Raw genomic sequence first — 26732 nt, forward strand, 5'->3', positions numbered from 1 at the left:
GTGGCGTGGCGGGGCCGGGCATGGTAACGGCTCGGAAGCCGAGGGGGCTGGGCCGAAGGGAGGTGGAGGAAACGGTGTCCGCCGCCGCCGCTCCCGCTGCAGATTGTTCCGTGTGGTGCCCGTGGGCCCTTCCTCGGCCATGATGATCCACGGTTTCCAGAGCAGCCACCAGGACTTCTCCTTCGGGCCCTGGAAGCTGACGGCGGCCAAGACCCACATCATGAAGTCAGCGGATGTGGAGAAGTGAGGCTCCGGAGCGCGGGGTCCGGGCGCGGGCCGGGTTGCAGGGGCAAGGCGGGAGCCTGAGCGAACTCCGTGCAGCCCCTCCCCTTTCCCCTGGGGCGGAAGCTCAGTCAAAGCTCAGACCTTTTGCTTGACAACCTTAGTAAATAATGCCATCACCATCTCTCCACCTTTGGTCGAGATTCGCCAGGCGCTGCCTTCGTGAAACTGTCACTCCGCCTGGCTTTGAGTAGAGCGTGACTGTTGTGGTGGACTTTCCCCTCGCTAAAGGTCTCTTCCTGCCCCAGCCTGCGCCACCTTTCTTTCTGGGTGGCTGTGACTTGTTTTCTTGGGGGCCGACATGTTCATGTTTTAGCTTGTCAGGTGCTGAGCCAGTCACTTGAGATACGGTACATGAAAGACAACCTGCGCCTCGGGGAATTCAGTCTCGTGAGAGAGATGGGTGGACGTTTATATTACAGTGTGGATAACTGTTTATGATGAACACCTGTACACGGCGTGATTTGAGAACTTTTAGGGAAGACAGCGCATCCGGGAAATTGGGATGCCCGAACTGAATCTTTGATAAAGTCTGGGTGGTGGGTGCATGTGTACAGCCAGCAGGCCAGGAAGAGTGAGATGTGATGCCTTTGTGATGCCTGAACTGAATCTTGACAGAATTTGGGGGCTGGGGTGGTCGGGGGATGCGGGTAAGGCTGGAAGGTCGGGGAGAGTGAGAGCTGTGATGTGTTCGAAGAACTGCTGCTGTCTTGTGATTGGAGCATGGGGTACCGGAGGAGGAGGAGTGAGAAATGAGGGGTGAGCCCCGGGGGAGTCGAGATACTGAGGGGATTTTTATTCTAGGCTAAGGAATTTTGAATTTTACCTGACAATCGCTGAGTGTAATGCTATCCTGTGGAGCTACATTATAAGATATACACTCTGGAAAAATTACTTTGGATGTGGAAGATGGATTGGAGGGCTAGAGGGCTGAGAAGAAGACCAGTTACGAAGGGAGAGAGGAAAGGAGAGGTTTCAGAAGATTAAGTCCCCAGGTTTGAGGGCGAATTGATAGGAGAAAGAAAAAAGGAAGAATCTATATTGATGGCACGATTGATTTCTGGCTGGGGCTGTTGAATCTATAGCATTGCCAATGAACAAGGTGAGAAGCAGAGGAGGAGGAGCAGATTGGGGGCTGGGCGTTGGATAGAGTATGAGTTTCGTTTGTTGAAATATGAGGTGTGTGTGAGCCATAAATAAAGTGGAGATGTTCAGTAAGCATTTGGATATATTTATCTTGGAGCTCAAAAAAGATGACATCTGTGGGTTTAGGTTTAGGAATCATCAGGTTATAGTTGGTACCTGGAGCCTTGGGAGTGAATTAAGATCATATAGAAGTCATCCAGAAGAAAAAGAAAAGGTCATAAGATAGAACCCTAGGGAGGACTTAGATTTTAAGATTCAGGCAGAGGGAGTGACCAGGGAAGAGTGGAGAGTCATGAAAGGGTGTTAAGCTCCATAATTTAAATAAATAAATTGTAAATTAAACCTAAATAGTTTAATTTAGTCACACAGGATTTTTTGCTTATTTGTTTTCAATATTAATTTACAAAGACCTGTTTGATGTGTGTAATTGGAAATAGATTTAAAACAATTAGAAAGAGGGTAATTGTGGACTTGGGATATCCATGGATCCTTTGTTGACTTTGTATAAGAATATATTCTTCAATATAGTATTATTTTACCTTACCTAACAATTATAGCTGTTCAAAAATTCAGAAGTCTTAAAAAAGAAAAAGGAAAAGATAGGCTTCTGATCTCTGGAGTAGCTGTCATAGAACACTTATACTAAAATTCTGTGCTTTATTCAGCATCTCTTAGAACTTCATTCAGAACATAAACTTTTGACTTTATTGTACTTTATAATTTCATATTGGAAGTGTAAGGAAGAAGTTCTCTATAGTCCCTTTGCCCTAATAAGTGAATTCTTATTTTTCATATTCTCTTTTTATTCATTATGCAATTTTAAGAAGTGTACTTGTTTGGTTTTCCACCCTGTAATAGATTAGAAGCCAAATGAAAAGAATTGACGGTGCTTCGGGGGCATTCCAGAGCTAGAGGCACACACACTTAATTGACCTTGAGGACATTGTCTTACATAATTTTTAAGTGTGATGGTCTCTGATCATCAAGAAAGGGTAAAATAACATTTTGTATTTTTTGCTTAAGAACACAGAAAAGTCAGAAGTTTAAATTGGATAATTTTAGAGCAACCATATCAGAATCCATATCTATATCTATATTCATATAAATGCAATAGTTTATTTGCAGAATTCCTTTTTACCACTACCAACAACCTCCCCATCCAGGTGAGGAAACTAGACAAATCCTGTGTGTTTTAATTAGCCAAGCAAGACTTAGTTAAATAGACATTTGAAGATTCCTCTAATAAGTCATTCCTTTACAAAAAGTTGAAATCCCTCTGCTGTATTGATTAAAGTTCATGATTCATGGAATACCTAAGGCTTGGCTTATATAAACTTAATCAGATGGTTAGAGGTGTTGGGTGGGCACTTTAGGACGTGCGGGCATAATTGGATGAATAAATTTTTGTAATCTAAGCTATTGATGATTTTTCTATACCTCAACTCATTCCTTCCATGTAGGCTCAGTCTTTTTAGTATTTGGGTTACTGGTTCAGCAGAAGCCAGGACAACAGTAACTTCATAGTAATTAGAATGTTATCCAACTGTATATTGTTTACTTTATTGTAAATACTGGTGGACAGATCAATAAATAGTTTCATATGCCTTAAAAAAAAAAGAATGCAGAAAATCTATAAAACATTTTGAAAAGTTTCCAAAGTCTATAAAATAAATTTGGTACATAAGGTAACTGGAAAATAAACTTGCATGGAAACTTCTGTGTTAGTTATGCTTTCAGGTTCCAAGGAATGGAGACCCAGGTTGCCTAAAGTAAAGAGAATTAAATACTACATGAAGAAATAATTAAACATAGGAATAATCTCAGAAATGGAGCAGCAGATTTTGTGGACTCCAAAACCATAGACGTCTCTTCTTGTTACTGTTATCTCTGTCCTTCCTTTGCTGTCTGCTTCCCTTATTGTTACTGAACAGCTTTACTCTTCCCTCCTCTCTGCTTCATTGCTTCTCTTTTATGCTATGTCTGTTGACCTGTGCTTCATTTGTCTGTCATTCAGATTTCTGAAAAGAGAGAATTGTAATGAATTAATTGGTCATTATTCAATTCAGAATAATCATGTTAGGCAGAGTTACCAGGCTAAGATTCAGGGATTCTGTCTAGCCCATAGATAATTGCCTTTGGTTGAGATGCTAAATTTTCAACCCTAAATTGAAAGTCCTATTGTGACCAAGATGATGGGGTCATAAAGCATGGCAGCTTATACATATAACTACTTTTTTTAGAAGTGAGTAACTAGCTACCACTTAAAAAACTTTGTAACAGGGCTTATAAACTCAACATTCTAAAGGGCCGAGGGGACTGATGAACTGGTGAGCCCATGCCCCACTTAAGGGAGGATAACCTCTACTGAACTCCAGCCAATGTGTGTCATGTGGCAGTGCAGGTCCAAAGTTGCCAGGTCTAACTTTAACTTTTTATTTTTAAGAGAAACACAAGTCCAGGTTTTATAAAATTTTTCAATTTATATTGGCAACTATCTCTCAATAGTTGTTGGCAACTATTTTAAATATTAAAAAAAATATATTATCTAGGCCAATCAAAACACATCTGTAGATTAATAATTTGTGATCCTTGCTTTTTACTATGTCTCATGTAACTTTCTTCTCTAATGAGGCTGGCCAAATGAGGTCCCAGTATATATAAAGTAGTCTAATAATATTAGAAAAAGGCCTGGTGTTACCACTTACTAGCTCTGTGATCTTGAGTTGGCTACCTAAACTCTCTGAACCTTTCTTAGCTCAGAGGGTATTTTTGAGGCTTGAATTTAACTATTTCAGAAGTGTTCTCTGATCATCCTACCTAAAATAGTCTCCCACCCCAATGACCTTGCTTTGTTTTTTCATACATCACTTATCACTAGCTGACATTATGTTATGTGTATATTTGTATATTTGTTTATCTGTTTATCTGTCTTATTTGGTCCACTACCTAGTATAGTGCCATAAAGATATAATGATGAAAGAATGGATTGATGAAAGCATTTTATAGATTTTACAAATATATTACTTTAAAATCGTACTTTAACTCATTCACTAATGTAGGAAGAACTCTGTTGGGATGAAAAGGAAACAAAAGTGCCAACAGTGATATAAAATAATCTCACCTAACTTTTGGTTATGTCTAGGTTAGCTGATGAATTGCATATGCCATCACTCCCTGAAATGATGTTTGGAGACAATGTTTTAAGAATCCAGCATGGCTCTGGCTTTGGGATTGAGTTCAATGCTACAGATGCCTTAAGATGTGTGAACAACTACCAAGGAATGCTTAAAGTAGCTTGTGCTGAAGAATGGCAGGAAAGCAGGTGAGACTCTGTGCAGTTATGGGTTAAACAAAAAAGAAAAGAGTTGAAAGAAGTGTTCATTAATGGTATGTATGTGTTCTGTTAGAATGAAGGACCAATGTTATTATTCAACTTGATAGTTGGATCATTACAGAATTCATTTTTCTTAGCCATAAAAAAATGGAGGTTAATTATCCCACTATTTCAATACTTGTTGAGTTAAATTGAATTACAATTGAGCTGAGCTATGTAGGGTTTACTTTTTCAAGCCTCAGTGTTTCTTAGTGAAGAGGCGGTACACGGTACTTTAATGTTCCTGTTTAAAAAAATGTTTGCTTATGATTTGCATTGAATATTTGAGGAACATTGAAATTAAGAAAAAAATGTATTTTCTTTGATAATCAAATCAGCAATTATTTACTTTGTGCCTATTATGTACTAGGTACCTCGGATGATACAAAGAAATACAAGCCTTTAGATCATGTTCTCAGGCAGTGTACAGACTAATTGGAAAGACTGCATCAGCACATGACAAATTAAATAAAAATAAGTGCAAGAAAACAGTAAGAAAGATCTTGTACTAGTGAATTTGACAAGTATATGTGTATTTAGTAGGATATTTTATTTGTAGCATCTAATTGGGTGTGATATATGAATACAGATAATTATATTCTGCATCACTGAATCTGACCCTTCTCATTTTGGTATTTGAGGACGGAGGGCGAACACTCCAAAGAGGTTATTAAACCATACGATTGGACCTATACAACAGATTATAAGGGAACATTACTTGGAGAATCTCTTAAGTTAAAGGTAAATCTTCCTTTTTGCTTTTATGAGTCATTAATTATCTTGGACAGTCTCAGCATTAGAACTTTCTAGTAATGGGTTATTTTTTGCCACTATTTTCATCCTACTTATTTTCTACTGAGGCAGTCTTCAGAACCTAATGTAAGGGGATTTTGCTTTTCAATTATCAGCAGAACATAAAAGAAGGCCATAGTGGAACAATATTTTTAAAAGTGGTTGGTAGCAATGACAAACTGCCTTAATGTTATCATTATCAAGAAGCATTAAATGTGTATCTGTCCTTGGTATTAAGTATTAATGTATTAGGTGATTTAGACAGAATCTGCTAGTTAGTAGCTTACAATTTGACAGATGGACAAATACGTGGGCAAACAGAACTTTTGGTCAGACAACTTAGGTTTGTGTCCTGCCTGCACTATGTATGAACCTGGTATGACTTTAGGCAAGTTAATCTGAGTCTTAGTTTTGTCAGTAAATTGGGTAAACAGATATACTTACCTCACAGCACAGTTTTGATATGAAATAATTTATGGGAAAGTTCTCAAATTCTAAAGCTCTGTGCACATTAGTATTAAGTTTCATCTGTGTAAGCCCTGCTTAAGAAGAGATTCATTTCATGGTAAATGACACTGGGAAGGTGGAATTGGTATTTTAAAATCTTACAGTATGACTGAAATGAAACAAATATGGCTTCGGTTGCATGTCTCTAAATATCACAGACTATTACAGAGAACAAAATTAAAAGTAGTTATTAGAAACTCTATATCCTATGTTGGTGCTTAGGTAGAAATTTTAAGGGGATAGTGTTATATATGGTTTCCTTGTCTCTGCATAGATTTTTAGAGTCTCTGGAAGAAAGAAGTTCATAGCAGGAACTTAAGAATTTTTATCTTCAGTTCCTCCCACTCCTACATTCCAGTCTTTAATAACTAATTTTCTGTGCTTCCATGACAAAAACATAGTTTTTGAGAGAACTTGTATACCTTCATTCATTCAGCAGATATTTCTTGAGCTCTTACTTTGTTCCAGGCACTAATTCTCAGAGTGTGGATATAGCAGAGAATAGACAAATTCCTCCTTTACAGTCCAATGGCAGAGCAAGATTATTTCAGTCTCTTATAATACTTTCATAGACTAGTGTTTTACCTCCTCTCTTCTGATTGAAAAAGTTTGCAGAGAGAGTAGGTCATTTGATCATTTGATATTTCATTGCCAGGAGTGAGGAAATGGGAACTTGTTTTAAATCCATGCAATAATGATTATGACTTACTTTGTGGGCTTACATAGGAAAAACCTCCTGGAGGCTATGAGTTAGCATTGGCTTTGGCCAAGGAGCAAGAACCGCAGTAGTAGAAACAGGGTGTGTAAGAATAGTAGGAGGTGAAAGCATGTGTTCAGTACTCTCTTATTGATACTCTAACCTATAATGTAACCTATAAGGTGTTGCTGATAAATATCAACGTGATCCCTTACTCATTGGTGGTAATGAGCTCAGGCTTTAGCAGAACACAGACCTGGGTTCAGATCCCAGCACAATCATTTACCAGATTGGAAAAGCAATTTAGTCTTGCTGAGTCTTGTTTCTCGCTTTGACAAACGGGATAATACCAGTTGTGAGGTAGTAAATAACATTAAATATGTAGAGTGTTTAGAATGGTGTCTGTTATACAGTAAGATCTTAATAAATGGCAGCTGCTATTATGGTAAAATCATATCTCAGATATCAGGGGAACCTAAAGTTAATATTATTGAAATACCAAGAATAAAATTAGATGTATTGTCTAAATATTTATTCTTCCTTTATGGTCTAAACAGAGTTGAGGAATGTATTTCTTTATGGCTCTAAAAAATGGAATGACTGTTTTCCAGGCAAAATTGTTAGGGCTTTGTTGCTTAATCTTCAAAATAACCTTGTAGAATAGGTATTATTATCCTTATTTTGTAGGTAAAGAAATGTGTTCAAGATCTTTATATATAGTATACTTTATATAGTATACTTTATTTATTTATTTATTTATTAAAAGATGACCGGTAAGGGGATCTTAACCCTTCACTTGGTGTTGTCAGCACCATGCTCTCCCATGTCAGCTAGCCGGCCGTCCCTGTATAGGGATCCAAACCCGCGGCCCTGGTGCCATCAGCACTACCCTCTCCCAAGTGAGCCACAGGCCAGCCCTTATATAACACTTCTAAGAACACATGGCAGTAACATCATGCCGATGCTATAGTTTATTGTTAAGATGTTTGTTAATGTGTAGCAGACCACTTCCATAGGAACCTAGCTTGTTTTTTTTTTCTGATAGTATTCATTGAATTTTTAATTCTTTAATTCTTCATCACTTCCTCAAAACACTATCTTATATATATGGAGTACATGCCTGTGTAGGATAATATATTTTATATGGACAGTAAGAATGTCTAAAGAATGAGGCATTAAAATGAAGCCTTTCCTTTGCTCTTAAATTCTTGCTTTTTAGTTGCTGGGGACTGCTCTTATGTGTGTATGTGAGTGTGTTTTAGTGTTTTCTCACACTTTTGAGTTGTTTAACCTATTACTGTAGCATAGTGTAAGGAAAGAGAGCCATTCACAGATTTATACTGACCTGAGTATATTCAAATCCAGCCTTGCCCTTTATCAGTTACGTCACCTTAGCCACCTAAGATTATAGGATGAGAATGTGATGAGAATACAGATAAAACATCCGATGCTGTACCTAGTCCATAGTAACCTATCAATGTATGGCCATTTTCTTCTTTACTGTTAAATAAATAAATTGATTCCATTCTACTTTCAGTTTCTATGAGTTCATCTACTTTACCTCATATAAAAGGAATCATACATTATTTGTCTTTTTGGGACTTGTTTATTTCACTTAGTATAATGTCTGTCCTCAAGATTCAACTATATTATAACATGCAGCAGATTCCCTTCTTTTTTAAGGTTGAATGATATAACATTGTGTATATATGTACCACATTTTGCTTATCCAGTCATCTTTCAGTGGGCATTTGGGTTGCTTCTACCTCTTGGCTATTGTGAATAGTGCTGCTGTGAACATGGGTATGCAAATATCTCTTCGAGATTTTACTTTCAGTTCTTTTGGATATATACCCAGAAGTGGGATTGCTGGATGACATGGTAATTTTTTTTTTTTTTTTTTTTTTTTTTTTTTTTTTTGTGGCTGGCTGGTATAGGTACCTAAACCCTTGACCTTGATGTTATCAGCACCATGCTCTCCCAAGTGAGCTAAACAGCCAGTGGGTAATTCTATTTTTAATAGTTTGAAGAATTGCTGTATTGTTTTCTATAGTGGTTGCACAATTTTACATTTCTACCAGCAGTGCACAAGGGTTCCAGTTTTTCCACATCCTTACCAATACTTGTTATTTTCGTTGTTTGTTTTGGTAGTAGCCAAGCACTTGTTGTTTGGGAATAGCCAAATACTTTTGTTTGTTTTTAGTAGTAGCCATCCTAATGAGTGTGAGATAATGTCTCATTGTGGCTTTTTTGTTTTTGTTTTTTATTAAAAAATAATTTTTTTTATTATGTTTGTCATTGTGGTTTTGATTTGCATTTCCCTAATGATTAGTGATGTTGAACATCTTTTCATATGCTTTCTGGCCATTTGTGTATCATCTTTAATATCTTCAGCTTTTAAAAGTAAATTTAGGGGGAAAATATGCTAACATAAATATTGGAAATGAATGGAGTTTATAGATTAAAGGCAAAAGGAACTGTACATAAGTACTGTACACTAGTTGATAAAGTTGTTTTCCACAGAGGTCTGGGTTAACAATTCTGATACTGTTATACATGTATACTGGAACTGAACAATTAAGTTAATGGATGGGAATGGTAGGAGCCAGGTTTCTCACTGTTGGAGTGGAAACTTACAGATCAGCAAGGGGAAGAGGCTGCAATGATCCGTGTGGTAATGGATTAAGTTAGACATCAGTAAGAACTCATATTTGACTTCATATAGGGAAAGATGGTAACATATAGAAATATTTATAGATGTGTGTATATACACAGATTAGTATATACATATATTTAACTCTGTCAATTTCAACAAGTGAAATTTATTAAAAATTATTGAAGATTTTCACTGTGTTATGAGATTTGTTAATGGAAAGCAAGATAAATGAAGAGAAACAATTTTTATTTATTTACTTATTTATCTTTACAGCCCCTTCCGCACATTGCCCGCTCCGTCCCCCCATACTGCACTTCATTATTTGCATAGTATTTATTTCTTGAACTTGTTGAAAATATTGCTCTATAAAAGCTTATTCTCCTACCAGGCAGGAATTATCTTCTCTTTTTATTTTAATCCTAAGCAATAATTGCATACTCTGCTCTTGGTAAATTTTCTGGAGTTGATTGACTAATTTGGGACATTTCTACCACTGCTCCCCCATTCTTTTTAATTGAAGCATAATTGATTATACATATTTGTGGGATACAAAGTTGACTATCAATAGTTGGGTACAATATGTGGTGGTCAAATCAGGATAGTTCTGGTTTGGGCATAAATAAAATATTTGACCACTTTACACTCATTAAGATGACTATAATAAAAAAGACAAACAATAAGTGTTAGCAAGGATGTGGAAAAATTGGAACCCTCTTACATTGACAGTGGGAATATAAAATGCTGCAGCTGCTTTGGAAAACAATTTAGCAGTTCCTCAACAAAATTAAACGTAGTATTACCACATCATCCAGCAATCCCGCTTCTGGGTATATATCCAAAAGAATGGAAAGTAGAATCTTGAAGAGATATTTGCACACCCATGTTCACAGCAGCACTATTCACAATAGCCAAGAGGTAGAAGCAACCCAAATGCCCACTGAAAGATGAATGAACAAAATGTGGTATATACATGCAGTGGAATAGTATTCAGCCTTAAAAAAGAAGGGAATCATGCCTCATGCTATAACATAGTTGAGCCTTGAGGACATTATGCTAAGTAAAATAAGCCAGTCACAAAAAGACAATGTATGATCCACTTAAATGAGTGTTTAAAGCAGACAACCTCATAGAAACAGAAAGTAGAATGATGGTTGCCAGGGGCTGGGGGAGGGGGAAATGGAGAATAGTTGTTCAATTGGTTTAGCGTTTCAGTTTTTCAAGATGAAGAAGTTCTAGAGATTGGTTGCACAACAATGTGAATATACTTAACACTATTGAACTGTACCGTGAAAAAAAGTTAAGATGGTAAATTTTATGGTATGTGTTCTCATCACAGTTTTGGAAAAAAAACTTAAATGTAGTATTACCACGTAACCCAGCAATTTCACTCCTAAGTATACACATAAAAGAATTGAAAACATGTATCTACACAAAAACCTGTACACAAATGTTTTTAGCAGCATTATTCATATAATTAAAATGTGGAAACCACCCAAATGTCTATCAGTGGATAAACAAAACTGTTATATCTATAAAATGGAATATTACTGAGCCTTAAAAAAGGGATGAAGTACTGATACATGGTGCAACGTGGATGAACCTTAAAAACAATATGCTAAGTGAAAGAAACCAGACACAAAAGGGCACATATTTGATGATTCCAGAATGATTTGCAGAAAAGGCAAATCTGTAGAGACAAATTAAGTTAGTTGTTGCTAGAGACTGGGGGGTGGGGGGATGAGAAGTGACTGCTAATGGTTATGGGTTTTCTTTTTGAGGTGATGAAATGTTCTGGAATTAGAAATTAGATAATGGTGATGGTCGCACAGCATTGTGAATATACTAAAAACCTCTGAATTTTACACTTTTTTTTCTTTTTGTGCTTCTGAATTTTACACTGTGAAAGGGTGAATTGTCTGGTATGTGAATTATATCTCAAGTGTTAAAAAATGAAAGAAATCATCATAAGACACAACAATTTGAGTATATGTTCCTAATAGGATGTACTCAAGGACAAAAAGAAAAAAAAATGTATATAATATGTTAACTGTTTTCAGTAATTTTTAAAATTTTAAATTAAGTAAATTTAAAAAGTAAATTTGACACAGAATTCTTAGCATTTGCTGTTAATTAATTTTCTATAAGTTTAAAAAATATTTAAAAATCAAGTAATTTCCTTTTTATAAAACATCTGATGTGAGGGAGGTTTCATTTGAAAAATAAGGGCAGGACCTATTTTTCTTGTAAGGTATTAAGAGTGTAGTGTTCTGCATGTTTTTTAAGCCCTTTAAAAATTACAAAATAACTCATGCAGAAAAGTTCGTAAAACAAAGTTTAATGAATAATGAAATATAACCATCCAGGAAAAGAAATAGAACATTTTGAGCACCTCAGGAAACCCCCCAGCATGACCTTTCCTGATCATAATTCGTTTTAAAAAAATTGTTCCTAGTGTCTTTTGAAATTTTCAAACTTAACTCTTATTTCCCTGAGATTAGTGTACATTGTTTTATTTTCAGCTTGGATCTTGCTTTGATCTGAATATATGTGTTTCCCACAAAATTCATATGTTCATATGTTGAAATCTTAATTCCCTAGGTGATTTGAAGGTCACACCTTTGGGAGGTGATTAGGTCATTCGGGCACAGCCCTCATGTATGGGATTAGTGCCCTTACAAAAGAACCCAAGACACACCCCTTGCCCTTTCCACCATGTGAGGACAGAGCAAGAAGACAGCTATCTATGAGCCAGGAAGTGGGTCCGCACAAGACACCAAATCTGCCAGCATCTTGATCTTGGACTTTCCAGCTACTGGAACCTTGAGAAATAAATTTCTGTTGTTTATAAGTTGCCCAGTCTATGGTATTTTGCTATAGCAACTTGAATGGACTAAGACAGGCTTGTTAATTTCAATCTCTAGAATTCTTAGTGTCTTGTATTATCTGTTATTTCTATTGGTTCTGGTTTATGATGTCTAGGCTCCTAACATACCTCTTTATTTCTGTTTGAATCCTGGGATGATGTTGTTTTCCTCCTGAGAGGATTTTTGTTTATTTTTGACAGGTGGTCAAGAGCATACATAGTCAAGGACAGAGATCTGCAAACTTTTTCTGTAAAGGACCAGACAGTAAATATTTTAGGCTTTTGGGGCCATAGAGTTTCTGTTGCACCTACTTGACTCTTTCGTTGTAGTGTAAAGAATTGGTAGATAATATATAAGTGAATGGCATGGCTGTGTTTCAAAAAAACTTTATTTATGGACATTGAAATTTGAATTTCATATAATTTTCATGTGTCATGAAATATTTTTCTTTTGATATTTTCCCTCAATCATTTAAAAATTGTAAAAAATCATTCTTAGCTTGCAGTCCATACAAAGGTAGACAGCAGGGCAGATGTGACCTACAGGTCTTAGTTTGCCAACCTCAGTCTAGGACCGGGGTTTGAGGTTTACTGGGCATGTAGATAAGAAACTGTGAACCCAGTATAGCTCTTTAGGGTATCATCTCCAAATTGGAAGGGGACAGAGAATACTTCAAGGTCCCTTAGTGAGCTCCAAGCAGTGGTGACACCAAGAGTTGGCAGAGCCCAGCCTCTCTGAATCAGCCCAGGCTGATGCCTCAGGGCAAGAGCCAGCCAAGTACAGGCTCACTTTTCTGGGTTCCAGTACTTTGCCAGATCTCAGCCCAGTAACTCCTCACTGCCTTGGCCATTTTATGCCTTTAAGAAGTTTTATTTTTTCAGCCAGCTTTTTAAATTGTCTTCAGCAAGAGAGTTTGTCTAGATTACTTATTCAGCCAATGCTGGAAACCAAAAGTGTTTGCTATGTTTTAAGTTTAGCTGGTTTTCATTTTTTTCAGATGCCTGAGTTCAGGGAGGAGATAAGTGGAGTTGAGGAGGAGAGAGGGCTGAGAAGTATAAAGTTATAGATATTATTTGCCCTTGCAAATGGGAGAAGGTAGTGTAAATAAGTTAAGTGAATATCCCTAAACCATGCTTTATCTAATTGTTTTTTGTCTTTCTCTTTCAAACATCTTACAAGAACAACTAAATGGCAAAATTGGCAGATTCATTTTGACTAATTAGTTACTGAAGGCATATATGAAATATTAGAAAATTCATATGATGACTAGTTTTTTGAAAGCCTAGGTATCTATAAGGAGGGGCTTACAAACGTGCTCCTTTAATCTAAAACTAAATAGAAAGTAGGGAATTTACAAGTTCTGTGTATTTAACACTAAATTTTTATGCTCTTAGGCAACCCTAGAGACACCAACTTTTGTCTTAAGTAGATCACAAACATACACGTGATGCAAGGGGCTGATTATATGCCTTATCCCCCACTTTCCAACTTCCTTCCCCCTCCAAATTTTCGCCTTCAAAAGTTATCATATGTCTGCTCCAGATACATTTTAGAATAAAACTGCAGAAGGCTAACGTTTTTCAGGTAGGTGAGCATGGAAGATCTACGGGTATTTTTTCACATCTTGGGAATCATATACAAACTGTGCTACTTTCTCTTCATTGCACCTTTTCTCCCCCTACATCACTTAATACTCAGATTTCTCCCAAAATCTTTGCAGTCTCTCGCACATTCTTTATCCTTTTCTTCTAATTCTTGTTCAGTTATCTTAAATTACTCTCCATCTCTTAATTCTGTCCAGGAGCCAAACAAATCATGACTGTGCAGGAGTCAAACAAAATCGTAGCTACCATTTATTGAATACCTATGGTTTGATGAACAGTGTTGTATTTGTTTATGATAAACCATGTCAAAGAATAGAAAAGCTAAACTTTTTTTTTTTAGCGACTGGCAGGTATGGAATGCAAACCCTTGACCTTGATGTTACAAGGCTGTGTTGTAACCAACTGAGCCAACTGGCTAGCCTGTAAAAGGTGAACATTTATAGTGAAATTGGATGTAGTAGAAAATGGTATCACAAATCATGTTTTGGTGCTACTATTAGGAGACACTTGGGTTTAGTGAGCTACTGATATGATCTGCCTTGGGATTGTTGATGCTTTTGTTGGATTATGTATGTGTGTGTATTTGAGCTACAAAGTAATACACTGAAAAATTGCCAGCACCATCCAAAATCCTTGCAATGCCAGGAGTTGCCCTCAGAATTTTTCTAAAAGTTCTTCTTTACCTCATTATTTAAAGGACTTTATTTTGCTTATAGGTTTGGGGGAGCTAGGTTGGGAACCTAAGATATATAACATTCAAGGGTTGGCAGGTTTGCTCAGTTGGTTAGAGTGTGGTGTTGTAACACCAAGGTCAAAGGTTCATATCCCCATACCAGCCAGCTGCCAAAAAAAAAAAAAAAGATATATAACATTCTAATGGAAAAATATTTTTAAGTTCCAAAATGAATGTCTTAAACATGGACTTTCACAGCACAAAACTTCTTTGACCTTCTACGATAGTAGTAGTTCACCACAACCACTAATTTTCAGTTGGTTAATTTTCTCATAGTCATAACAGAATACTTGATTTTAATCTGACTTGTATGAAAGATGATGAATTTTTACTCTATTTTTTTGAAAGCTATAACATCAGGTATCTGTAGTGTCTTCAGTTTTTCAGAGTTAAGGTATATTCTAGTTATTGATGACTGTATGTTCCGGCTCTACAGAGAAAACTAATAGAAAAAACTACTCTCGGGCTGAGCCCGTGGCGCACTCGGTAGCGTGCTGCGCTAGCAGCGCGGCGACGCTCCCGCCGCCGCGGGTTCGGATCCTATGTAAGAATGACCGGTGCACTCCCTGGCTGAGCGCTGGTCACGAAAAAAAAAAAAAAAAAAAAGAAAAAACTACTCTCTTGTGTCTCTGTAGCCCCTTAATTTTTTTTATGTGCTTCTTAAGTTATTTTTTTTTATGTGCTACTTCTTAACTTATTTTTTTCAGGTTGTACCAACAACAGATCATATAGATACAGAGAAATTGAAAGCCAGAGAACAGATTAAGTTTTTTGAAGAAGTTCTCCTGTTTGAGGATGAACTTCATGATCATGGAGTTTCAAGTCTGAGTGTGAAAATTGTGAGTATTATGACTTTAGGTTAAAATTAACATATTTCTTCCATTCTTACCATTGTGCAGAAGTATAAGACTCGCTTTGAATTACACTATGTCTACATGATATCATGTACAATTTCACTTGGGTCTACAGTATATCTTATTAAATATCCAGTAAAAATTTCACAAAATCTTAGTATATTATTAAGATTTGCCTGGTCACTTTGTAGTTTTTTTTGTGTATTATTTAACTTGAATGAAGACTATGGTTTAATTTTCACACTTCGAATTTAAAGTGATGTTGGTAAGGATCTACAGACAGCAAGGTAGATGTCATTTTAAAAAATGGCCCTCGTGTTAGGATTACAGTGCTAAATTACCACTTCAATTTCCAGCCTTGAAGTAGAAAACAGAAATGACAAGTATAGATTCTCTTTTCCTTTTGTCTTGTTTTCTATCAGTGGAGGGCAAACTACGTCCATAAACAATGTAATTGGTGGGTCATGCTTAGAAGGAATAATAAATAGGCCACTAGCAGCTACTCATTTGTTTACTGCTAGGTTATAATTGAGTTTCTAACACTTTTCAGAAAAACCTCAACTGAAACTTTTTACTAAATGCCTTATTCTTTAAGACCCCCTCACCTCCTTTGTAAGGCCCTTCACAACTCCCCTGGGCAGAGTTAAATATCCATTTTTCCTATAATAAGGGGTACTATAATAATACTTTATTTTTTAACTTCTCAATTATAGCAGTTACCATGAGGTCTGTCAAAGACAGAGATCAGCATCAAACATTGTTCTTGGAGCATAATGATTGTGGGTGTTATGATTTAAACAGTAATTATGAAAATAGTGATAAAAAAGCAATAAATTTGTTTTAAAGTCAAGTTTTTCTGTAGAATCATAGGGTTTTGGAATTGTAATGAATTTTTAGAGAATCATTTAGTCCAGCCTCCCTATTTTATAGCCAAACATTGCCCCAAAAGATTAGTTTATCTAAGTTTGTGAAACTAATTAGCTACAAAGTTTTCCTTGTACCATCTAATATATATCATTATTTTAATATTAGATAGTTATTTTTGTTGCACCTTACTCTTTTGCTCGCCTATAACTGTCTTCGAATTTACTTTTTTTATTTAGGGTCTATTCAGTCTCCAACTCATCCAGTCATGTATCTTTCCATTTGCCTATCCATCTACTGATTTGACAAGGCTGAATGTTTATTATGAGTTTGCATATCTGGGTGTGCGTTTGCATCTAAGTGGGTGGATATATCTATGATGTGTATGTGTGGGTAGTTATGTGGGGAGCACATGTGTTTTTGTAGATGAAGGAGTTGGAGAGGATATGGGCATAAATTTATTATATGTGTACCAGAGTAAATAATAAGTCTCAAACTAAAAAGTAATGTCATCTTAAAAAATGTTTTTCTTTTTACCTAGTGTAACTTTTATAAGTTATGTGACAGGATTGCAGTTTTAAGAATGTGTGGAAAGTTTTTTTTAGAATACTATCTTTACTGGTTTCTTTCGAACAATGTAATAGATGTTGCTCTAAATAAAATAAATGCCATAGTGCCTGGCTTAGGGACAATTGGGTATTGGACAAATGAAATAAGGACCAACCTGGTAAATATAGATGTATGGATGTAAATATGGAGAAACTAGGTGTGTGGTGCTTGGGAAGCTGAGGAAGTAGAACTTTTCAAGGAGGGCACCAAGGTCAGTATCATGCTATAGAGGAGTCTTATAAGCTTAGACTGGGGTGGTATCCATTAGACTAAAAATTTTGTTTTTTGGTTTTGGCAATTAGATAGTTATTCACTTTGGCAAGAACAATTTAAGTTACGTGATTAGGGAGTAAATAAAAGATGTGGATGTGGGGATAGAGTGTAGATGTAGACCAAACTTTAAAAAAACTTCCTAGGATAGAACAAGAAACAGGTGTGGCTAAGAGAATATGTGGTTGAGAGAAGTGTGTGTGTTTTTTCAAACATGGGGAAGACTTTAAAATGTCTAGGTGCTCACAGGAAGGTGCCACTTTTAGAGAGGGGAGAAAATGGATGGAATGAGGTTTCTGAAGATGAGGAATAGGAGAGGACGAGGAAGGCTTTGAGCCTTTACTGTATATGAGACACCATGCTAGGTAATTACCTACATTATCTCATTTATTCCCCAGGAAAATTCTATGCAGTGAATACTTTCATATCTCCATTTTACAAATGAGAAAATGGAGGGTCAGAGATCTTAAGTAGCTTGTCCAAGATCAATCACGTAAGTGAATCAGTTTGATCTCTGTGCCCTTGCTCATACTCCTCTAGGATCTAGATCGTGAGTAGAAGGGTTAGCCTTTGACAGAAGAAGAGAGAGATGCTTCTTCAGTGGTGATAGGAGGAAAGGGGAATGGGAGGTAGGTAAATCTATCTGTATTCCAGTGATTTCCAAATCTAGAGTTGATCAGAATTACCTAGACAAATTAGAGATTTAAGTTGTCTTTTTAACACTGTAGGGCAAGGAATGTTTTTTATTTGACTACACTTGGTACACTTGCTGTATATTTGTTGACTGAAAAAAATGGATAGATATATGTGAAAATGGAGGTTGTAGGTTAGGGAAGTGGTCCCTGGTCTGAGTTTTAGATGTATGAATTTCTCTAGCCAGATGAGGAGAGGGCCTGATGGTAAAACAAGGTGATCATTGATGTACTTTCCAAGCTGGTGGTTGTGAGAATTGGTAATTGGTTCAGGCTGTCAAATTACCCACTACTGCTAGAGAATGAAGTATGATGATCATTTCCAAAGCCCTCACTAGATACCTTCCACTTAAAGTTCACTTAAGAAGACCATTTAACTGGCTTTTTTCCCTAGAGCTTTCCCTGACTTAAAATCTACCTTTTCCTACTTGCTTTCAAATAAAATCCATACCATCACAAATTATTTTTAGTTTAACAAAGCTTTCCAAGGTTCTATATATTTTTAAGGACTACCTTATATCTTTTATTTATTGCTAGGAGTTTGACTGAGTGTATGGAATATATGGAAATTAGTTTTTCTTATTTATCATATGTGGGTTTTCCCCCTTTTTAAATTATGTCACTTTCAAAATGTTCCTGGGATTATCTGGGGTAATGGGAATAGTATTCATTGATTTTACTTGGTGTTTTAACTGGCTAGAAAACTGCTAAAGGGTTTTAATTGTTTTAGAATTGCAATACTAGTTGCTTATGAATGTTTATTTCTCAGTTTCCATACTAATTATAAAACACTCTGAAAAGAAATGCTGTTGAAATAATGGAAGCTACCTATATGACAAAGTAATTTATTTTAAATCCCTGATATTGTTGGATAGAGCCTTTTAGGTTACTCATAACTTATTTTACTGTTTGAAAGTTTTGAAGTGTTTTTTCTACCTTGTTCTCAATTCTACTCCTAGGCAAGTTTTATCAAAAAAAAAAAAAAAAAAAAACCAACAAAAATCCAACAGCATAATTTCCTTGTAGTACAGTTCTCCAGGGAGAAAGAGTAGATTTAGAGCTGTGTGCACAGTGAAATCTGGGATGTTTTGGATTTGCTCCATTGAGTTTATTACATGTTTTGATAACTGTGTGAGCAGCATTATCTACATCTAATAAAAAGATATTTGTTTCAGAAATTAATTTTCCTCTTATATTTCTAAATTAGCTTCTCAGCGGTGTTTGCTCTTTAGTTAGAATTTTTGTGTCCCTAACATTCTACTGTCCTTGTAGGGTTTATGGCTTTTATGGCTACTCTAATAATAGAAATTTAAAGAGAATCTGTTTTCATGCTATGTTGGTTTTTAACTTTCAAAGAAAAGAAATGTCCTGTTTACCAAATACTGTCAGTACTATGGGGTTGTGTAATGGCTTTTAGGGCTAATGATTAGTTTCATTTTGCATAGTCAGAAGTGAACATTGTCCACCTTTTATTTCCCTAACCCCATCAGAATGCAGAAATCTCAGAGCCTTTTTTCTAGCAAAGATAGCTTCTAGCCTCCTTTTCATTCAGCAAATAGTTAAAGAGTACCTGCTGTGTGCTAGATACTTATCTAGGGTTACAAGTGGTGAACAAATCAGGTATTCTGTCTTTTATGGAGCCTACAGTCAAGTGGAGAGAGAGAGGCATTAAGCAAGTAAACACATAAATGAATATAGTTACAAATCTGTTAACTTGTAGTGGAGTACTATGAGAGAATAACAAGAGGAATCTTATTTGATATGGAATGGTAAGAAAGGCCTCTGTGGAAGTGACATTTACAAGAGATCTAAAGGACAAGTAAGCATTAGCCAGGAAAATATCCCAGGTAAGGGAACAGAGTTTGTAAAGGTCCTAAGGCAGGAAAGAGCTTGGCCTGTGGCTGGTGACTCTTCAGGCAGTTAAACACTATCACTCCTGGTTTATCCTGTTATTTCTTCTTCATTAATGTAGCCCTCTGCTTGTATGGAATTATAGGTAGTTCCCTGAATATGTCTTGCTATTTCATGCCTCAGTACTTTTTGTATATGCTGTTTCCTCTTTCTGGAATTCTCCTTCCCATCCCCTTATATCTCAGTGTTCTTTCCATGGTCAGCTTAAGTGTTGCCTTCTGTGACTTTCTTCAGCAAACTAAGGTACTTCTTTCTCTGAGTGCTTATTGAACCTTGTGACTACCTCTGTTGTAGCAGCTACTATATCATTTTATCTGTTTTACTGATTCCCTGGTTGATAAACTTTTTGAGTACTGGAATTCTATCTTTTCATTTATATAACTCTAAGACCTACTATAGTAAGAACTTGGCACTTAGTAGACAATAAATATTTACTCAGTAAATGGTCAAGCACATTTTTTTTTAAAGACCTAATACCTCACAACCCATTCAACCCTTCCCTGCCTGCCACCAGGACCCACCTTCTTACTCTGTCTACTAATTCTGGCTTTCTTCAGTAGGTATACTTGGGAAGCACAGCAATTTGTAGATGTGCCACAGATGAAAGATGTTAAGAATGTGTTATAATGTTACAATAAACTGGTCTTAGGTAATATGAAATAAATGCCTAATTGGTTGCACTGAATTAGAGCAGTCCGTTTAAGGGTTCTTGCCTTTATTTTATATAAGGTGAATAAAAGTGAGTAGTGACAAAGAACTAGGTTGTTCTTTCATTTTGGTTCTACTGGTGTTAACATTTACTATCAGTACTACCATTTTAAAAAATGAACGTTGTAATTTTCACATTACTTGGGTGTGATTTGAGTGTTTTAAACCTCAATATCTTTTGACCTAGGGAAAACATTTTCCTATTGTAGGAAACTGAAACCACAATGTTAAATAATTTGCACAAGGTTTTAAGGCTAGTTTGCAGCTAGGACAAAGAACTTCTAGTTCAGAGATTTTTATATACTGCTAATTCAGCCCTCCTTCGATGCTTTTTTAAAAATAATTTTTCTTTTAGCAGAGTAATAAAATATTGAATTTTCATTAAAATATTAATGTAATTTTTTTCAGAGAGTGATGCCTTCTAGCTTTTTCCTGCTGTTGAGGTTTTTCTTGAGAATTGATGGGGTGCTTATCAGAATGAATGACACGAGACTTTACCATGAGGTACCTATTCTCATTTAATGAGTATACTAATTGATATTGGACCTGTTTATGTTGTTTCACTGTCATTCTGAGAATAAAATTAAATAATGCTTTGTATTGTACGGCAATCCTTTTAACCTTTAAGTTTGGTTGTTTCAGATTTACCGTTGACTGCACAGTGTTATTGAAATATACCTTCTTTTCCAAAAGTTCTGTTAGCTGAAAATGTTTTCTGAAAAATACTCCCTAGTGGGGGGGCATCTGATACTTTAAAAAAATTTTTGTATGTACTTAATCTGTGTTTAAGAAAACTGTCGTTTAACTATTACCTGTGTTTATAGTATATATATTGTTTATATAATGTCATGATGTTAGAAATACCAATTACATGGCCTCCTGAATTTTGTATTACGTAATTATTTTGATGACTTTCTAAAATTTGAAAGGTATGTTCCATCTGAAAGAACTAGCAATATGCAGGACTTTAAAAAATGTGAAGAAAAGGGGGAAGATTAAATTGAGTCATGAAAATTCCTCTAGTAGCTTTACAGCAGCCTGTCTTTTCTGAATGAATTTTTAACTTCAGATTTGTGATCATGTAGAATGAGGAATTAGAGACCATCATGTTAGTCATGTTAGTCACAGTAATGGTTAGCTCTAATAACAACCCTCTGAAGTCAGTGCTGTTATTATCTCTGCTTTATAGCCGAGGTTACCAAGGCAAAGGAAGGTTAAGTAACTCGCCCGAGTTATACAGTTATAGGTGGCAGAACTGGAATTTGAACCCAGTAGGATGGGATTGAATTGGTGTTTTCCCAAATCTTTCACTTAGGGATAGTTTTTTTTTCTTGAAATAACACCATGACTGTGATGGACCTTTTTTTCTTTTTAAAAGTGGTGGCAAAGTAGGCTGCATTTTTCTTCCTCAAAGGGTAAAATCTAAATTTTAAAAATACTATGTTTTAACTTAACAATATTGAGTGTTAGGAATTCATTCTAAAAAGACTTTTTTATACGCAAGTCTACAAATATTAATCAGACAATTGCCCAGAGTTGTGTGTACATGAATATTCATAGCAATGTTGTTCATAATAGCAGGAAGGAAGAAGGAAGGAGCTTAATGCCTATTAATGGGCATTGATTAAATTGTTTCGTTATATAGTAGAAAATATTTAAACATTAAAATTGATGGCAGAGAATTATATTTAACTAATTTGGAAAGGTGTCCATCTCAATGTCAAATTTTAAAAAGTGGATATGAATCTATTTATATATGATTTTGTGTAGAGATTTCTAAATGTTAAAGATAGTGTTATCTCCAGAAGGTGTGATTGCTGATGATTTATGCTCTCTTCTTTTTGCTTTTATATTATTTGATTTTTTATGTGAGCAGTAATCTGTTTTTATTAATATCAAAGATTGAAATCTTATAGGGGTATAATTTTGAGGGTTTTCTTTTATTGAAAAGTGTTTCACCAAAAAGCAAATTGAAATAATTGAAATAAATTTCTGTTCTAAAACCTAACTTAAAAAATCTTTTATTTCCTTAAAAAAAATCTTAAATGGGAAAAATTGAAATACAGAAAAGGTGATTTTAAGTTAGCAATTTAGCAAGAGTTTTGTGGAAATGGGAGAGAATAAAAATTTTTAAGCATCCTATTTGGAACATAAAAGTAGCCACAGTTATGTAGATTAAGGAAAGTGGCTGGCTGGTTGCTCAATTGGTAGAGCGTGGTGCTGATAACACAAGGTCCAGGGAATCCCTGTACAGCTGGCTAAAAAAAAGAGACCTCAAGGAAAAGATATAATTACAAACTTGAAGTAGTAGTAAAATATCTTGCATATTTCATTTACATACATATGTATATTCTTTCAAAGTGAAACCTTTGTGTTTCTCTTACATAGTAATTATTAAATTTGTTTACATATGTATATCCAGTATTACTGTAATTTATAAGAACTGGAAGTAATAATTCAGAATTCTTGATGACAAATAGGAGTTATCTCTGTAAAACGAGATGTTCTCATCAGACCTCTTGCTACTTTCACATCCTGTTTTAAAATGTAGGCAGTCTGTTTAATAGAAAGGAATTTGTAAGTAAATATAAATAAATTTGTGGCAACTTTTAAATTTTTAAATATAGGCTGACAAGACCTACATGTTACGAGAATATACATCACGAGAGAGCAAGATTGCTAATTTAATGGTGAGTATATAAATTTCAGTTTTTAGAAGTTGAATTTTAGTTTCGTTTTAAGTATGGTATCCCCCAACACCATCCCATTGACCTGTATTTACATCCCTAAACGCATTCATTCACTTCATAGGGCTCTACAGGATGAATCCTACTGACGTATACCTTTTATGAGCTTACCTAAAATACAAGAACATTCAGAGCTGTTAGGTACCTTAGCCATCATCCAACCAAGTTTCCACATTTCATTCTAGAGAAGCTGAGACCCAGAAGTGTGACTTACCCAAGGTCACATAGCTGGTTAGTTGTGGATCTGCAACTGGCACCAACTGGATGTTCTTTCCACTTACCACCCTGCCACCTATATACACAGTCTCCTCCCTCCCACCCCGCCTGCCCCCATATAGTAATTGGTGCCATGACTTGTTTGTTTTGGCATAATTTTTTTAATTTTTAAAATTTTTTTTGTCTTTTTCGTGACCGGCACTCAGCCAGTGAGTGCACTGGCCAGTCCTATATAGGATCCGAACCCACGGCGGGAGCGTTGCTGTGCTCCCAGCGCCGCACTCTCCCGAGTGCGCCACGGCTCGGCCCATGTTTTGGCATAATTTAAAAAAAATTTTTGCTCCCCTGGGTCTTATGAAGGGCTTCCTTAGAATTTAGGATTCTAAAATGGGTTGTTTAAAAAATGATACCTTCCTACAAACTTGATATTCTTTTTTCACTCTTAGTACTTATTTCTGTCTGGGTATAGAGTATACTTGGGCTAGAAAAGTTACTTAGATTCTATTATAGACTACATAGTGGGCCCTAACTGAAGACTAGTGCTTTTAAATTACAGAAGCAACAGGGATTGGGGATTAGATTATGATGTATTAAATTCTTAGGACATTTCTGGGAGCATTATAAATTATATAACCCTGTGACCTTTGAAGAAATTTAGTAACAAAGTTGAATGATTAAGTAACAGGAAGTACCCGTTATTTTTAGGATCACTTAATGGTGATCCTTATATTCATATATTATACCTGATCATGAAATTGTCATGCTTAATGAATGCTTAAACCAAAACATTTTCAAAAGTGTCAGTACAATAACTGAGTATATGCTAATATGATTTGTGTGTTTCCCAGCATGTTTCACCTTCCCTCTTCACGGAACCTAATGAAATATCGCAGTATTTACCAGTAAAGGAAGCAGTTTGTGAGAAGCTAATATTTCCAGAAAGAATTGATCCTAACCCTGCAGACTCACAAGAAAGCACACCTGTGGAATAGAATGTGATACAACATATACTCACTGTGGAATCTGACTGGACACCCTGGCTATTTGTAGGAGGGTATTTTTATTATGAGAATTAATCGCCTTGTTTATGTGCAGATTTTCTGTAGCCTTAAAGGGAGAAAAATAAATAAATAAAAGATTATTTCAGGCAGGTTCCACTCAACTGCTGTTTGTACTATCTTCAAATTCATATTCCAGATTTATATTTTCTGGAGTTAAATTTGGATTTCTAAATTGCTCCAAAATGGGACCTCAGCAGTAGTGATGTTTGTACGTCTCATGAGCAGTGGGTATAGTCTGTGTCCATCATGAAACACTATCTTCTACCACAAGGAGGTTAATTTAAATGACTGAATCCCGACACCTTGTGAGTTTCATAGGATTCCTGATCATGCATGTTCATGTACTGACTCTTCACTTTGAACTTTCTGATGTTTATTTGCACTTCTGGAGAGTCATGACTTGCCACCTAGGAAATTAATCTCATAGTTTAGTGATCTTCACCCACAAAATTTAAAAAATATATTTACCCCTAATTTTAAATTGGCTTTGAAATTTAAAGAAAGTTTCAGACACATAATTTTAAAAAATATAGTTGTTTGCCGAGCCCGTGGCGCACTCGGTAGAGTGCTGCGCTGGGAGCACGGCGACGCTCCCACCGCGGGTTCGGATCCTATATAGGAATGACCGGTGCACTCACTGGCTGGGTGCTGGTCACGAAAAAAAAAAAAAAAAAAAAATATAGTTGTTTGGAGAACTTAATCTATTATGTACATGGAAACATATGAACATGGTTTACCACAGACAGGTAGGATGTCAGAGCTATCTTTCCTCCATCTTTAGGTGCTTTTTCTTGTATGTGGTTTTACTTGTATTGACATTTTTTTTTTATTTCCATCTTCCATGCAACCTTAGAGTGAATAAATCCCTTAAATTTGGTATTGGTCCTAGAAAGCTTGAAGGGTTTTATAGTAAGGGGTTGTTTTTCGCAAATATTACATCAATCCCTAAAGCAACAAAATATTAATATTTGGGGATATGGAGGAGAAGGAGGCTTATTTTAAAATATAAAAGCCAGTTTTTGTTTTTTTTAAGTCATGTTTTTAACATTGCAGGGGATCCAGTAAAATATAATTATTAGTACAAGACCTAGATAGTACAGAAAGTACACAAAAGTGTACTTTTCAGATCCCTTTGGTTGTTTTGATAATGACCCTTCAAACATTTTTTATTCTTTTCTGACTTTCTAAGTGGTCTTCATGAAGTGAAAAGTGATTATAAAGCACCAAGTAAGGAATTATTTGAAGTGGATTTTTAAGAATAATTTTTTAAAGAGCAGGAGGAAAAAAATCACCCCTTTTGTTGTGGTTTGAAATAATTTTTATACATGTTTCCACTTGCTGAATAAATCATAAATAAGAATGTTTAATTGGAAGTATTAGCAAAACTCTACAGGTATTAGCCTGAAGATAAATTGTAGTGAAACAAACACACTTGGATATTCATTCATCATTGCTCAAACTTTGGTGAATTGGTCTGAGCCAAACAGACAGGGTGTATTTTATTACCTATGTTTAGTCACAAATAGTTTGGTATTTGTCTGCCTTCTGCATCACCTCCAGAGTATAGGAAATCAGGATTTTGTTGGCTTTAAGAAAAGAGATGGTATGTTCACTGTATATTATATATACCTGTAATTTAATGTTTTCTCTTAGGACAGGAAAGTGTGTGTGTGTGTGTGTGTGTGTATAAGTGTGTATATGTATCTGGACACACACATTGTACTCATCTTTCTGTTTTTGTCATGCAGATTTGAACAGAATAGACTGTTAATGCAAATTATAAGAAATGAAAAAGTTGTAAGAATATTCATTAGTTGGAGTTTCTGGGCAACATCATATTAAACACACATGCACACTTTTTTTTTTTTTAACTTGTTGATTTAGATGTCTTGATCCCTGAAATAGTCTTAGATTACTTCTTTTGAGAGTCTTGTTAAAAATCATAGGGAATTAAAATAACTGACCTTTTTTTTTTAAGAGGGTGGAAGGTGGGTAGGATGAGTGTACTTCTGAAAACTTCATTGGTTTATTCTTGTGGAAAATACCAAGAAAATGTGTTTGCTCATTGCTAAATATGACATATATTTTATATTTATTTGTTCCAGTGTCTTTTGTAAGAGGAGAATAAACAATCAGGAATTACTGA

The 26732-nt window shown here is 35.6% G+C and overlaps 1 protein-coding gene across 4 annotated transcripts; it reads left to right on the forward strand.

Moving 5' to 3' along the window:
• Positions 1-26732, forward strand: TIPRL (TOR signaling pathway regulator). 4 transcript variants are annotated; one of them, XM_063104893.1, is made up of 7 exons: positions 1-243; positions 4571-4750; positions 5443-5542; positions 15362-15493; positions 20971-21066; positions 23190-23252; positions 24374-26732. In XM_063104893.1, the coding sequence occupies exons 1-7, from the start codon at positions 140-142 to the stop codon at positions 24515-24517; spliced, it is 819 nt and encodes a 272-aa protein (XP_062960963.1). In that variant the 5' UTR covers positions 1-139; the 3' UTR covers positions 24518-26732. The 4 variants fall into 4 exon arrangements, with proteins under 4 accessions (XP_062960963.1, XP_062960964.1, XP_062960966.1 ...); XM_063104894.1 differs by lacking the exon at positions 1-243 and adding an exon at positions 257-513; XM_063104896.1 differs by lacking the exon at positions 1-243 and adding an exon at positions 535-632.

Source organism: Cynocephalus volans, chromosome 8, assembly GCF_027409185.1.
Source record: "Cynocephalus volans isolate mCynVol1 chromosome 8, mCynVol1.pri, whole genome shotgun sequence".
In the NCBI taxonomy this organism is placed as follows: Eukaryota; Metazoa; Chordata; class Mammalia; order Dermoptera; family Cynocephalidae; genus Cynocephalus; species Cynocephalus volans.